At 43.9% G+C, this 14988-nt stretch overlaps 1 protein-coding gene across 2 annotated transcripts in view; it reads left to right on the top strand.

Moving 5' to 3' along the window:
- Window positions 1-14988, top strand: part of LOC117806685 (latent-transforming growth factor beta-binding protein 2) — a 105027-nt gene that overhangs the window by 65567 nt on the left and 24472 nt on the right. For both annotated transcript variants that reach the window (XM_034675688.1, XM_034675687.1), the window contains 17 exons: window positions 1797-1919; window positions 2020-2184; window positions 3688-4005; window positions 5580-5599; window positions 5842-5878; window positions 6348-6413; window positions 7294-7419; window positions 7829-7957; window positions 8137-8256; window positions 8526-8645; window positions 11314-11433; window positions 11618-11740; window positions 11844-11969; window positions 12070-12195; window positions 12403-12528; window positions 12701-12826; window positions 13338-13463. In XM_034675688.1, coding sequence (XP_034531579.1) covers window positions 1797-1919; window positions 2020-2184; window positions 3688-4005; window positions 5580-5599; window positions 5842-5878; window positions 6348-6413; window positions 7294-7419; window positions 7829-7957; window positions 8137-8256; window positions 8526-8645; window positions 11314-11433; window positions 11618-11740; window positions 11844-11969; window positions 12070-12195; window positions 12403-12528; window positions 12701-12826; window positions 13338-13463 — 2097 coding nt within the window. The remainder of the gene's footprint in view (window positions 1-1796; window positions 1920-2019; window positions 2185-3687; window positions 4006-5579; window positions 5600-5841; window positions 5879-6347; window positions 6414-7293; window positions 7420-7828; window positions 7958-8136; window positions 8257-8525; window positions 8646-11313; window positions 11434-11617; window positions 11741-11843; window positions 11970-12069; window positions 12196-12402; window positions 12529-12700; window positions 12827-13337; window positions 13464-14988) is intronic.

Below are 14988 nucleotides of genomic sequence, written 5' to 3'. Positions count from 1 at the left end.
TGAATGCTCGTTCCTGTTATTCACGGTTTCTAAATGGATGCTCTTTGGACCCATAAGTTATGTCTGGTTCGAGACTTCCAAGGTAGTCATGAGGTTCTCCCTTTAGCCAAAACAGCCAATACATATGAAGAGAGTAATGCTGCCGTTTTATTTTACAGTGTCCATTAATAAAACTGCTGGCTGTATATGTGAACCTTGGTGTTTCCAGAAGGGCGGGTGAGGTCACAGAAATGATGAATCTGATCCTTTGAGATGAAATTCAGTCGTTAATATCAGACATTAAAAACAAATTTGATCAGACCTCGCAAGTTCATACCACAGGGCTGTTTGTCAATGAGAGCAGCCAGGCATACATTCAAAATAGATGTAGAGATTAGCACAGGTCATGACAGGTTGTCATAGAAGTCAGCTTCAATCCCAATCAACCCACCAAGCAGACTGTAACAATAGCACTAATCTGGGACTCAACCGAACCATGGATTAAAGACCCCATGTGATGAAGGCTGAGCCCAATGCTGACCTGAACTCTGACCAGATAGCATGCTGCTTAAACTGAACCCATGTCCCCAAAGTACCTGAGTACGAATGTTTTTGTTCATGACATCTGTGCTCTGTTTTATTGTCTTCACAGTTTGTGCCTCATCCTCAAACAGATCTCTGTGCTGACAGGGAGGCAGTTGTGTTTACATTGTGGAGGCTGGAGAATTTATCATTTCAAGCTTTAGTAGTTCGTCCTCAGACAAAGGGAAAATGAGAAATTGAAAAAGAAAGAGCAAAGAAGATTGAAAAAAAGAATGAATAACAGCAAACAGCAGAAGGAGGACTGAGCCAGTCCCTGGATTAGCTTCAGTCCACAGATTGTATCAACCTTCATGCCTTATAAACTAACGTTTTCCAGCAGGAAGCGAAACAGCAAAACAAGAGCAGATTAATTAGAATTGGGAAAATCTGTGGTGGCAGCCTGTCGGGTTCCAGTTGTCAAAGCAATGGGAAAAGACCTAATGATGTACTTTGTTTAACACGGTAGAACAACAAATGTCGCCTGGTCCCGATGTGATCGCATGACTAAGCGCCTGAAATATGTCCCCCTGTGCTCCTGGCTGGCACATTAACTGGCTGCCTTGCCCCCAGTTGGCTTAGTGGCTCAGGAGCTGTTGGAGCGGTAAGCAAACTCCACTGGCCACTGTAAGTCTCCAGCACACGGCTCAGACCAGACAGAGGGAAAAAACTCTCTGACTCTACTCATTGACGTAAGCCGGGGATGCTCTGACCTTATTGGACACTTGAAAGGAAAGATCCTGAGGAGGAGACTTCCTCTGTCTGCCTGACTGTTTATAAAGGCACAGTTAACACAGCCCCGAGAGTTTATAATATGTCGCAGTCAGAGGGATACTTGATTTAGTCTATTTTGATTTTCATTGGTCAAATCCCCATGTCTTTAATCCTCCAAACATTTAACATTTCAAGACCTCTTTGCTAGACTTTGCCGTCTTCCAGGGTGAAAATAGTTCCTAAAAGCCTTTAGATTATCGTTGCTTATTGTTGTTTTTCTACTGGCATTAAAGCTCTGGACACTCACCCTAAAACACAGAACCACAAATAGGTGTTGGGGGGTTCAAAAGATAGACTCTTTGTTCAATTTGAATTCAGTCAGGTTAGTCCCATTCAGATTAGAGTTAATGTTCTAACTTGGATCCAACCCTGACCCTGATACAAACTGAAGCCTGGGAGCAAGTCCTCATGATATGTTAACTTTGTGGATGTATTACACGACTGACACACATTATATCTCCCAGACATCAACGAGTGCCTGCTGCCTGGTCTCTGTAAGAACGCTGAATGCCTCAACACCAAAGGAAGCTACAGGTGCACGTGTAAACCAGGCTTCATGCTAGATGCTGCTAGGAGCCACTGTGTCTGTAAGTATGGCATCTTTAAAATAAATCTTAGTTATAATCTAAAGCTGTGACTGAAACATTGGATTATAAAACCATGAACATATCTATTTCTCCCCCACAGCGGATAAGGCTGTATCCAACCTGAAGGCATTCTGCTACAGATCCCTGTCAACAGGCACATGCTCTCTGCCACTCGCTCAACATATCACCAAGCAGATCTGCTGCTGCAGTCGAGTGGGTAAAGCCTGGGGCGATGGCTGTGATCGCTGTCCTCTGCCGGGATCAGGTACAGCTCTGAAAGTTATCCTGCTCTGCTGCTGCTCCAGCTCGTGTCCTCAAATCTCCTCCACCACTCACAGACTGTTTAAATTCAGGACTTATCTTTTTTTATCCACCCGCAGACATAACCTTCCATTTCTGGTTTTCCTGAAAAACCATACCCTGCATTAAACGCTTTTGCAGATATAAAATGTCAAATGTAATCTTATGCAATGGCTAGCAATAGTAGTGAAAGCACAGGCGAAGAATATTTAGCGCTCAGTCACCAGTCTGCTCTTTGCCAGGCTTGTAAAGCAGTTCAAAATAACCATATCTGTTTGGAGTGGAAAGTGACCAAAAACATAACAGTTTTCATATTTCTGAGGCTACATAACAGTGGGAGTCAGTCTTGTGTTATCACTCCAACCCTCAGAGAGAAAGCCCACTAATAGACCGGCAGAGCTTCACAGCAGAAATAAATAGCTCAGCCAAGTGAAACATGGGAAGAAGTTGTCATCTCTTTTTTTTTTTCTTACCGATTTAATCTTCAAAGTCTCCACGAGGAACAGGCTGGTTTTATGGAGTGTCTATACAGGCCAGTGATTCATGGGGATTGTCATAGATCAGATATCACAGACACAGACCTCCATGGTGCTACTCAGCCAGGAATGACACAGTACACACACATACACACAGCCTCTGATTATTTCTGATGCTGGCTTTTGTATGGCCTGACAAGCTGTTAGAGCCATGTTCTGAACAAAGCAGCCAGGCCCATTACTTGTAGCGTTGTAACAGGAGCCGTTTGACTTTCAATCCAAATTCACTCTGGTTCTTTTTGATGTGGCTCCTCATCATATATACCCCCATTTCCCTCCACTTTAAATTCATCATTCAGTAGCCTATCTTACCACGTTTCCTGCATTTACACAAGCATTTATAAACGACCACATATCTGTCACTACTCATATCTCCATTACAGACTCTTTTTGGCGTAGAGTTGCTGGTTTCAGGTCAGGTAGGGGGCACAGAGCTCCTCACTTGTAATGGATTCACCATCGCTGAGGCTGGTTGGACCCCAACACAAAGAGGTTCAGTCTCCCCCTTTTATCAAACCTCTATTAACCTCTCAGTCAGTCGTTTTGCACTGACGAGTTCAAAGGTCAGGTTGTAATACATGATCCTCTTCTTCCCGGCATAGCAGTGTCAGGTTGAGAGTGAAGTTATCACCAAAATCCCCCCGCTTGTAGCCCTCTGTGACAGCTGTCTTTGGCCTGCCAGCTCACTAGTTCTGCAAAAATAGCAGAAACCTGACCCCGTCCTCCACAGCACACAGTGAAGCCCAGCATGCTCAACATAACAGTATTACACGGATGGCTTATGGTATTCCTGTGAGCATCAGGCAGAAATACGAACCACAATTACACTCTGGCAGCGTTTTGTGTCAGCAATAGGAGCCTGGGAGCAGGATACAGAGGTGATGTTTTCTATGGGTCATTGTTTTTTGCTTTGTGTTGTGCCATTCCTGCAGATCATTTCAAGGAGATCTGCCCAGCCGGTCATGGATACACCTACTCACGCTCTGATGTGCAGCTTTCTCTCAGACAGCTTGAGGAAGAAGATCTGCAGAGCACAGGATTATCGTTGGAGGAGCAGAGTCCTGCTTACCCTCAGCCACCATCCTCAGAGCCCTCACTGTATCCAAACAGGTTCCAACGGCCCAGCTACCCACAGACGCCACAAGTGCCTCAATACCCTCAATACCCTCAGTACCCTGAGACACCACAAGCACCCAACTACCCTCTGACTCCCTCTCACCCAGCCAGAGAGACACCCAAACAGCCAGAAGGTGAGAAATGTTCACTACAAGTAGACTTTATCAACTTAAGACTCCTGTAAGAAGTTTAAGCTGGAGATGAAACACATTGAGATCTGTACAACATTAAAAAAAGAAAAGAAAACGAGACATTAGAGATACAAGTGATTATTTCTGTACAGGTAATGCCCGTACAGATAGGCCCTAAAGTACTGTCACTGGATGTCAGATGAAGTGACTTGCAGCACCCTGGCAATACAGACCTTTTTACTGCCAAAGTTTCATGGTTTGTTGCATGTCAGACTTTTAAAATAAAGAAGGATGAGATAGTTTCTCAGAAAACTCTACGTACAGGACACAATGAGCAAAGAGATAGTGCTATGTTTGTGGTATTCACTTCAACACCAGTATACTTGTATCACAACCCAAAGCTTGAAGAATCTAAGGTAGCAGAGTTGTACACAATGGGATTTTATTTTCTGCAGGATGCAAAAGCTTAGAAAGTTTTGTGGGGAAATTTTAAAATCCACATCCTCTTTCGTTCATAGATACATGGCACTTTTTTTATGTGTAATATTATTGGACACCTATGTTAAGGTATTTTTAAAGCTCCTGCAAGGAACTTTTTCTTTGCATCCATTTTGGCGCCCCCTGTGGAGAAACATGTACCCCTTGCATCTTTGCTGATCTTTTTCTGTAATTGAAAAAGGAGTGTTTTCTTTTGAATATTCCCATCCTGCTTTCTTATTAACAAACATATCACTCAAACGTATTACTGGAATTAAGTCCTGTCATGAAAAATGTAAGCAAAGGCTGTTCTGGACACCCATCCAGCAGCAGGGTCACAAGCAATGCAAATTACAATTTAGAGGATACCAGGCTTGTTGCTGATGGTCTTGTTGCTTTTCTAGGTCATGTAGAGTCATCAGTATGAATGTCTGCCTGTTTCATAACCACTTTCAAACTCCTCACAGGAGCTTTAATGGATCGAACATGTTTGTATTACCCTGCGTAAGTCTTTTGGGTGTAGTTGTATACAAGAATTTGCAGAATTCCACCTCATAAACACATGTGCCTTGTTTTTTTTCATGTGTTTGGCATTCTTGTTTTTTTTGTGAGACAAATTAACTTAGCTGATCTAATCTAGGGAAAGCCCTCTGAGCATCACAGCAGTGCACACAATAATCCACATTGGCCATACATTTTAATCTTCAGGACTTTCTGTAAATGTATCATCCTGATTTAAAGCCCTTGAAATATTTATTGGCGAAGCAACAGGCAAATGGATTGATTTGATGAGGCCAGTCTGTAAATATTTAAGGATTTATGTCTTCATTATCAGATATATTAATCCCCCTGTCTCTCTTTGCGTCTGGCCTGTATTCTGACTCCTCTGATAGGAGTTTTCCTATTGAGCTCAGAGGATAAATACACCTTAAGCTTTGTTTTATTACAAATTAAGACCTCCAAAGCTGCAAGTCATGTGTCTGAGGAGAAAAGAAGTTGTTGTTTATGTTGTGTGTGGTCAGTATTTTTTCTTGCTAATGTGAACAGAATGTCAAATTTGCTACTGATAAACTTTCCCTCTTCTCTCCGTCTCGTGGCAGATGTGGAAATTCTGAGCCCGGTGAGTTCTCCCTCCCTGTCAACCTTCTTGGCACGCACTTTTGAAATGTTTATGTTAGAACGATATGCTCTAGCTATCTCAGCTGGAGGCTGTGTTTTGGTTATATAACTTATTCAGACCACATTGTGGTAGATACACACGCCTAATTAGCCCTGACTGTGACGACAAAAGCAGACACACTGTGTGAACATGACAGCGGTGATGAAATGTAACTAAAATGTAACTATTTGTTTGTTTTCTAGCCAGCTGTTGTGACTGACTCACCGCTGAAACATCCAGGTATTTTTCTCTTGGCTTTCCTCACACAGCTCTACACCGCTCCACACAACAAGTACCTCTGTGCTGTTGTTCCATGCCTGTTGTTGTATAATCAAGCATCCCATGTTTGAGAGGGAGTCAGTGTTTCACTGAGGTACAGACATGTGAGGAGGAGGTTTCTATAAATGTCTCACTCCTGCACAGCCGCTAAAGTCTCAGTTCTGTCTGCTCTGCCCTCACGCCAGTGAAAACATTGACATTAAAGTCTGAAGTCTGACTACATTCATTTAGTCTACATGATTTATTTTAGTCATTGTGCTGTTTTCATCCTGAGGAAAAGAGTAGATCCTTTTTATATAGTTAACCAGTGAGTGACAGCGAAGTCAGGAATTGCTGGGTAAACAAGCAGTGTCTCGTTTAGGTTCAAGAGAACATGGAGTTAGTGGTTCATTGTGTTCACTCTCACCCAGACTGGATTTCCTCTTCACAGAGACTCCAGACTCCTCCATCATAGACATGTGGACAGATTCAGAGGACACCACAGACTTATCCAAAGGTAAAACACACCTCAGAGGTCTTGTTCTAACCACTGGGGTACCCTTGAAACTCTTGGATCTGTGTCTAAGATCATGGCTTGTAAAGTGACAGGTGTGTGTGGAGATGTAGGACAGCCATGCAAAGCTAACACAGAGCTCAACTCTTCATATTTTTTGCTCTCAGTCAACTGCTGGCAGACAACAGCACATCTAATAAGACATTTTTTCAGGCTTACCCGGAGTTAAGCTCAGGAGAGCTTGTATTAGGCTTTTATTTGGCCCATTTTTCTCTGAGCCAATTTGGCTTGAGGATGCCGTGCTGCACACAGGGTGAGAGGGCGAGAAACCAAGAGCGAGTGTGCCTCTTGGAAGGGGAAGCTAATCTCCAAGTGGACAGAGGCCCGGTTTTAAAAAGTGAAGGAGGAGTGGGACACTGTTAGAGTGACAGAGAGAGTGAATGGAAGAGCTTTCGTGAGATAAAGGAAGTACGGAGAATTTACAGTAAGCCTTAAGATCCTGCACTCCTCGCTGCAGCAGGGTTTTTCCCTCTCAGCCACACACACACAGGGGCCAAGTTCAGTGTCTCTGTTTGACCACAGTCCACTTGGCGAGGAAGAAGACAAGAACAACAGTAATGTCAAGCTCTGCTGTGCGTGACCTGTTTCTCGCTGACCCCTTTGTCAGAGCTCCACACCACCTGTTAGAACGCTACAGTGCTGTAAAAACTTGCCCTCTCATCCAAAAACCCATCTAGAAAAACAGCAAGTCCAGTTCCCGTTCAAACAACATGTGTTAGAGGAATGCAGGTTTTTATTATTTACAGTGGCTGTGATGTTGCGTAACCTGAGGTCAGAAATATTCTTGTCTGTTCTGAGTATCATCTCTGCGCGTGTCTCTTAGGAATCAACAAGTGCGCCACCACCCCCAACATATGTGGTCATGGGAAATGTGTTCCTGTGCAGACTGGTTACACCTGCAGCTGTGAGCCAGGATACAAGCTCAGCGCACTGCAGACCAACTGTATTGGTAAGAAATTATGAACAAAAGAGGGAGGGAGGCATAAGGTGTAACTTTTGGGCACAAGCTGACATCTTACGCACCTTAAGTGCAATCATTACATGACACAGACGCCTGGAGGAACAAAGAAAGCTGGAACAAAGGGGATCTGTTTGTTTGTCTTGACCTGTTCCATGATGCCTGACAACAGGCCGTCCAAAGAGCTGCCACGGTGCTGTGATTCCTTACCTTACACTGATGGCCTTGGCCTCAGCTCTACTCAGCTGGGCTCAGGTCCATCACTGAGGAATGCCAGAGCAGTAGAGGAGCTCCACATCCAGGAAAAGTGGAAAAAGAACAGTCTCTGCTGGGGAAATGGAGCTGCACTGTGATGTCGCATTCAATCTTTTCTAATCCTCATCTCTGTCGCCTGTTGCAGACGTGAACGAGTGTGATGAGGACCCATGCGAAGGGAAGGGCCGCTGTATAAACAGCTATGGTTCCTACACCTGTCAGTGCCACAGTGGATACAGCCAGGTGATCACCCAGAACAGGAAGTTCTGTCAAGGTGAGCAGTATACCTCAGGTTTTCAGTGGATGGAAGCCACCATGAGCTGTCTGCTTAAGCACTGCAGCTTCTTGTCTGTCAGCGCCGTTCATTTAAAAAGCATCCTGCCTTAATTAATGCCGTGGAACACAATAGTCACTTTCTTTTCCATTCTCCTTGGTTTTCTTTCAAACTGGCAGACATTAACGAGTGCAGCATGCCCAACAAGTGCCAGAACGGCAAATGCGTCAACACAGAGGGATCTTACACCTGTGAATGCGCCAGCGGCTATGCCAAGTCCTGGAGAGGCCTATGTGAAGGTGACATGAATGCAGAAGCGTCTACATGCTCAAATTCACAAATCCTAGCCAGACCTATTTGTTTGCTGCCATGAGTTAATATGCAGACCGGTAACAAAACACATATACTTTCCTGCAGTCAGAGCCAGGATGAAACTATGCCTAGTTCGTGTCTGGTGTGTTTGTGTATATAAACATTTGCGACCTCGTTCTCCCATGCCTGTGCACATTGTTTTATAACAACCTCTTCAAATGATTATTTTCCTGTCCTACCTTCTCATACATCTCAGATGTAGATGAGTGCAGAGATCCCGGCTCCTGTCCCAATGGTGTCTGCGTCAACACCCCTGGCTCCTTCCAGTGCCAGGCATGTGGCCCTGGTTTCAGGCCCATTGACGAGAGATGCTTGGGTAAGGGCAATCCCGAACTTTGTCTTAGCAGAAGCACCACTAACCTAACCAAACTCCTGAGGGTGACTCCGACCGCTGCATGGAAATATGCTGAGTTTTCCTCTTGCACTGTAAAAGCTTCCTGTATTAGGTAACATTTGCGTAGACGAAGCTGCTGCTCCTGGTCAACGTCCCCAAAAACAACCGAGCTGTTCTGTTTATGACTTCGTGACAGCTCATGATGGAGTACAGAATACCAAACTTCATAAGCTTGAATTAGTTTCCTTAAAAGTGGCTTGTTGTTCAAAGGAATGCTGAATGCTGATGTGCATGGAAATTACACAAAATAAGTTGTATTTTATGCTTGAGAAGACTTAATATTGGATGTTTTACGTCCAGTGTGAACCACTTCAGGGCCTACATCACAGCCCAAAACCACAGTGATGACGGCTGTATTGCATGGGCCGTGTGCAACTCTCTCTCCATTCAGTGTTTCCACATATGATATATCAACTCCTCCACCCAGCAGCCTCCACATATTCCCAATATTGTTGAAACACATTCACTGTGTTATTGCTAATCTTTGGATATCACTTGCCCCCGTAAAAAGATTGTTGATAATACTTCAATTTGGGAGAGTCCAAATATTTTCCCTTGGCCACAGCCTTGAACAAACAGCATATTATTGTTGGAGAGCTCTGGACACTGTGCTGTCGGACCCGGCGGAGGCCAATGAGCCTTTTTACAACTGTCGGGCTAGGTGAGAAGACCAAGCTTTCTCAGGAGATGCATGAAGAGGTCAAAGGTTTGATTCCCTGCAGCGAAGAGGTCCTGACACACAAATAAACTCTCTCACTCACCCGATCTTTTGTCCGTGCTCCACTGTAAAACTCAAACTGTGGATTATTAGGGTTGAAGACACAATTTGATAGGAGCTACATTGGTGTGGGTTGTGTTTAAGCTAACATGCCAGCAGCCCCCCAACCTGAACGTGGCCCTGTTACATAACAGCCGACTGGTGTTACTTACCACATCCCCTCTCCGTGACCTTGCACCCCTCTATAATTTGTTTGGAAACCGAAGCTCCTGGAGTGAGTATTCCAGAAATGTGGAAAAGCCAGAAGACCAAAAGAGGATGGAAAATATGGAAATGAACTTTAGCAGTAATTTGAAGTTCTTTATGATCGATTTCTCAGTGAGTCTGAAGACTGATGGCCTTTTTTAAGGGCCTAAAATGACCTCCCACTCCAAAGAAAACAGCTTCTCTTTGTTCACGAGGCCTCAAGTATAATTCACTCTGTGTAAAAATAGTAGCTGAGAGGAACCTTGTAAATGAGGGATAACTTTAGAAGTAAATATTTTCCCTCTGAACGTCCACAAAGGCAGAGCGAACAGGCCCACAGTATACGTTGAGTGCTGTGGGAGTCATATAAAACAGGAAACATGAGCTCTGTGTTTCCAGTGTTTGCTTCAGTCAATTGACGGTAGCGCAGTGGTTTGGATGCAATTGGCCAAATCCTGGATAAGGCTAATTGCTGGTGTGATAAAGAAAACAGCTCTATTGCCTCGGCTGGTCTTATCGCTGAGGCCTGAAAGATGCTGGATGATTGTTGAAACAGAAAAAAGAGGGCAACATTGACAGACGTCTGGCATTGCCCGCAGCTAGGAAAACAAAACCCAGTCTGTGACTCTCTGGCAGCGTTTTCACCGTGAGGCTCTCTGTTTCAGCATCTCTGTCAGCACTCTTCAGCGACTTCTCACCACCTCCTTTACCCAAAAACACTTTTCCTTCCTCTTCCTGCTTTCTCTCCTTCTCTCTGTATCGTTCCCTGTCTCGTCCACTTACATAATCCCCTCTGACTCTCTCTTCCCACAACTTCACCTAACCTGAAAAACTGCCATTGTTAACACCTAAATAAAATTCCACTATAAAACATTAATCTGCATGAGGTTTTCCGAGTAAACTCTTCTGACTCATGAAGTGGAAAAGACAGCTACTGCTGCAGGTAGTAAACAGGCTTCATGAAAGAGGTTTGGTTCTGTGCACTGATGTAATTGAATGACTGCTGTTTTACAGTCATTTTGCTCTCTAATTATGCTGTAATTGTTTCCCTTTACTGCTGTGTTATGGCGATTTGACCCGTACCTTGTGTACAAGTCTTTATTTGTATGCTTCTTTTTGTTTTTTGCAACAATGGCCATTTTTTTTCTTTTTAAAGAACCAGCACAATCAAATTACATAAACAACAGAACTTTTTTTTCTGAACTCTCTGCGTGCAAATAGTTTTATGTGCTTAAGGGGTGCATAAGGGGTATCTTTCAGCATCATGTTTCTTTTGCTCTGAAGACTTTATTTGAACTTTGAACTTTATTTTACAGAAATGTCCCCCAAGACACAACAGACTGAGATTTTTCTGAATAATACAAGTAACTGGGACATCATGGGATAGATGTATTGCTGTTGAATGCTTTGAGTTAAATTCATGTTGTTAACACCACATCGTTGATTTAATTTTGCATTGGGCTTGCAACATAATTCTCATTGATGGATGTCTAAAGAAAAAAGCTAAACAAATAAAATCTGAGATAATGTAAGACTTTTATTTTGTTAGAGCAGATCCTTTCCTCACACAGTGTGATTGTGATCTTAAATTCAGTCCTCATGTCCGTCCTGACTCTCTGTCCTCAGATGTAAACGAGTGTCTGAACCAGACGGTGTGTGGTCGTGGAAGGTGTGTCAACACAGAGGGCTCCTACAGGTGCAACTGTTTCCAGGGATACAAACTCTCCCTGGATAACTTCTGCCACGGTAACTATCAGTCAGTCTTTAAAAATGCCTGGTGTCAAAGTAACAGCTGTGTGAATAGTTCTCCACGGTGCTTCTGCAGAAGCATCGCGGCACCTTTAAAGCTCCATTAAACGGTTACAATGATTTAGCACTCATCTTTATTCACTGAGCCCCACTGTCTCTTTCGTTTGAACCCTCCCTCCAGATGTGGATGAGTGTGCGCTTCCCGGAGTCTGCCTCAAAGGCCACTGCGTCAATCTGGACGGCACCCACAAATGCACCTGCAGCCATGGTTACCGAGCCACCTTGGACGGCAAAGCCTGTGAAGGTCTGCAAAGGATTATCTAAAGCTGTTCATCACCTCATACTTCTCAGCTGGTAGAGCTCTCTCCACAGCAGAATAATGTCTGCAAATTATTTCTTTTTGTTAGACGTCAACGAGTGTGCAACTTCAGATGTGTGCCCCGCGGGAATGTGCATCAACTCTGTAGGGTCCTACACATGCCAGAACTGCAGGCCGGGCTTTAGGCCGTCTGCTGATGGACTGAGTTGTGAAGGTGTGCAATCTGAGAATTCATGATTTATAGTTTGAGGTTTTTGACAGAAACTGTGAGACAGTGATGGATTGTCTGCTAAGTGTTGTGGGTTGTTTTTCAGATGTGAATGAGTGTGCCCAGGGTGACATGTGCCTTGGAGGTGTGTGTGCCAACACAGAGGGGTCCTACACATGCACCAGATGTAAGGCTGGCTACAGAGTGTCTCAAGACCGGAATAGGTGTGAAGGTAAATTCAGTCTCCGGCTGTGCTTTTCATTCAGAAAGAAAACAATCAAAACGTTTCTTCTTTACAGCTTCACTCAACACATCGGGCATTTTTTCAACTAACCATTAAAACCACATTTGCTGTGCAACTGAACTCCCCCTGCATATTATCCACTCTTGATAGTGATGTTTGCACATGTCTGTGCTTGTGTGCATGTATTTCTTTCAGATATTGACGAGTGCCAGTCCCTCACTACATGTGCCAACGGGATCTGTCTCAACTCAGAGGGATCTTACACCTGTGAGAACTGCCCCACAGGGTACACAGTCTCATTTGATGGAGAGCTCTGTGAAGGTTAGTTTATTCAACACCACTCATCTAAATGAACTCCTGCATGTATATTAAATTCAGCCTGAGAAAACTAACACTGGGGAGGTTAGCAGTTCTTGCCTTTCATAATGATTTTAGGAGTTTTTTTTGGCCGCCCTGCAGCGAAAGTCTAACAGTCTGTGTTCTGTCATGCCAGATATCGATGAGTGTGCTCTGCCCACAACATGCCCCCAGGGAACATGCACAAACACAGAAGGATCCTTCACATGTATCGTCTGTCAGCCTGGTTTCAGAGTCTCTCAGGACGGACAGCAGTGTGAAGGTGAGACTTTTGGTTCTCTCTCTGCAGGAATGTTCTTTTGTTGTACTCGAGCACAGGTGTCTTTAACTCTCCCTTCTATCCACACATGCCTGACCTCGCCTTAATACCCCCCTAAATAAGTTGTGGTTTAGGGTGATTATGCCAGCTCTTGAACATGTTTCCCAGCTGGTTGAGGTTGTAGGTAAACAGCATCAGGTGTGACAGCTTGGACTCCGAAAGCCCCATCATATGAGCTCAAAAGCCCAAAATACTCCTTCTAGACATCACATCATAGCTGGATCCCGCAACCCCTCCGCCTCTGGCACCGTTCATCTGATCCTTTCTCAGCACAATGAGACACCAGCCCTCAAATAGAACAAAATGATGTCAGCCAAACATCCTGTAGATAGAGGTGTCGACGTTTGTAATTCCCAGCTTTGTGATTACCGATCAAACTGATTAGAACTGGCTGGCTGTATTTATTTGAAGCCAGAGATGGTAATCTAATGGTAGTCTGTGTTTTTGTGTCCAGATGTGGATGAGTGCCTGGTGGCTAACGTGTGCCCGGGCCAGCTGTGCTTGAACACACAAGGATCTTACACCTGCAGGAGTTGCCGACCCGGCATGCAAGTTTCTGAAGATGGTTACGGCTGTGAAGGTAATCTATCCTCTCTTTCTACATACCTGCTTGTTACAGGTTCAGATGTCATTAAAACAAATATTTAATGAGTTTAGTAAAAACTAAACACGTTAGACCCTGAACACGATTACAGAAAATCTTTACAGTGCTCTGAAATTGGTCATGACATGATTTATGAGATAAATGCAGTAAGACTGCTTTGACAAATACAGGGAGGTTAGATCTGTCATGACTTCATGGGAAGCAGAAAGGGAATGAGTATTTAAATGGATTCAAACATGGTCTCACTTAGTCATATATACCATGGTGTGTTTTTGAACGAAAGCGTCGTTCTAGCCCAAGAGGAAGATCCCCCTCTGATATGTGTCTTTGCTCTGAGAAAAAGTTTTACAAAACAAACCTGAGGCCAAGTCGACCTCTGATAGGATTTTAATGGACGTCTCTGATGCCATGGAAAATATTAAGAGCTTAATTTGAAATGAAGTCAACTACTCCCCTGCCTTCCACGTACCAGAGCAGCTGCCCTGTTGAACTCTCTGTTCACCCAAAGGCAAAACGGAGGCGTCTTAACAATGGCCCGCAATCTTTTTAACGCAAGAAACACAATCTGTACCGTCTTGAGCAATTTCAAGTGATCACATAACAGCGAGCCAGTGGCTGTTTGTAGACACAGTAATTATACACCACCTGTAATAGCTCGCTGTTTTGGATTGAATGACCGACCCACATACTTATCTTTCCACCCTTTTTAATAAAACGCTGTCAGTGAGAGCCAATAAAGAGAGCTTTCCTTAGTCTAAGTTAGGCAGTATGTGGTCACACTTGAACAGAGAGAGTGGACAATAAAAAATTAAGTCTTTAAAGGTGACATATCACGCTTTTTTCATCAATATATATTGGTCTAAGAGGTCCCCAAAACATGTCTTTAAAGTTTATGTTCAAAAAAACACTTTGAAATCAGATTTTGGCATGCCTGAAAATCCCTCTTCTTCAGTCCTCCTCAGAACACTCTGTTTTCCCTCTGACCACGCCCCCTCCGGAAGTGGATGTGCCTCGGCTGTACAGCACGTTGATCTAATGTTTACATGTTGGCTGAATATACACGGCTGCTAGCAGACAGCGTTACTTCAACCCTCTGAATCTGATCCTGATGGAGAGGCGCCTGTAGCAGGACCTTTCTGAACGATTGGTCACAGATTTAGTGTTTCTTGTTGTTTTATTTATCAGTATGTAGACGTGTGTCTTGGTACACAGCTACGAACATGTAGCTATGTGGCTATGCTAACTAGCGCTAGCACTTATCCATGATAAATAAAAATCCTCCACTAGATCTTCAAATCTGCAGACGTGGGGAGTAAAACCGACCTCTAACAGAAGGCAGCGGGACCTTTCTGAAGGATTGGTCACAGATTTAGTGTTTCTTGTTGTTTTATTTGTCAGTATGTCGACGTGTGTCTCGGTACACAGCTACAGCTACGACACGTATCCATGTAGCTATGCTAACTAGCACTCGCACTTATCCATGACAAATAAAAATCATCCA

The sequence above is a fragment of the Notolabrus celidotus genome, chromosome 22 (genome assembly GCF_009762535.1).
Source record: "Notolabrus celidotus isolate fNotCel1 chromosome 22, fNotCel1.pri, whole genome shotgun sequence".
Classification (NCBI taxonomy): domain Eukaryota; kingdom Metazoa; phylum Chordata; class Actinopteri; order Labriformes; family Labridae; genus Notolabrus; species Notolabrus celidotus.
The sequence above is the reverse complement of the archived record's forward strand: the minus strand, read 5'-3'. Positions and strand labels throughout refer to the sequence as shown.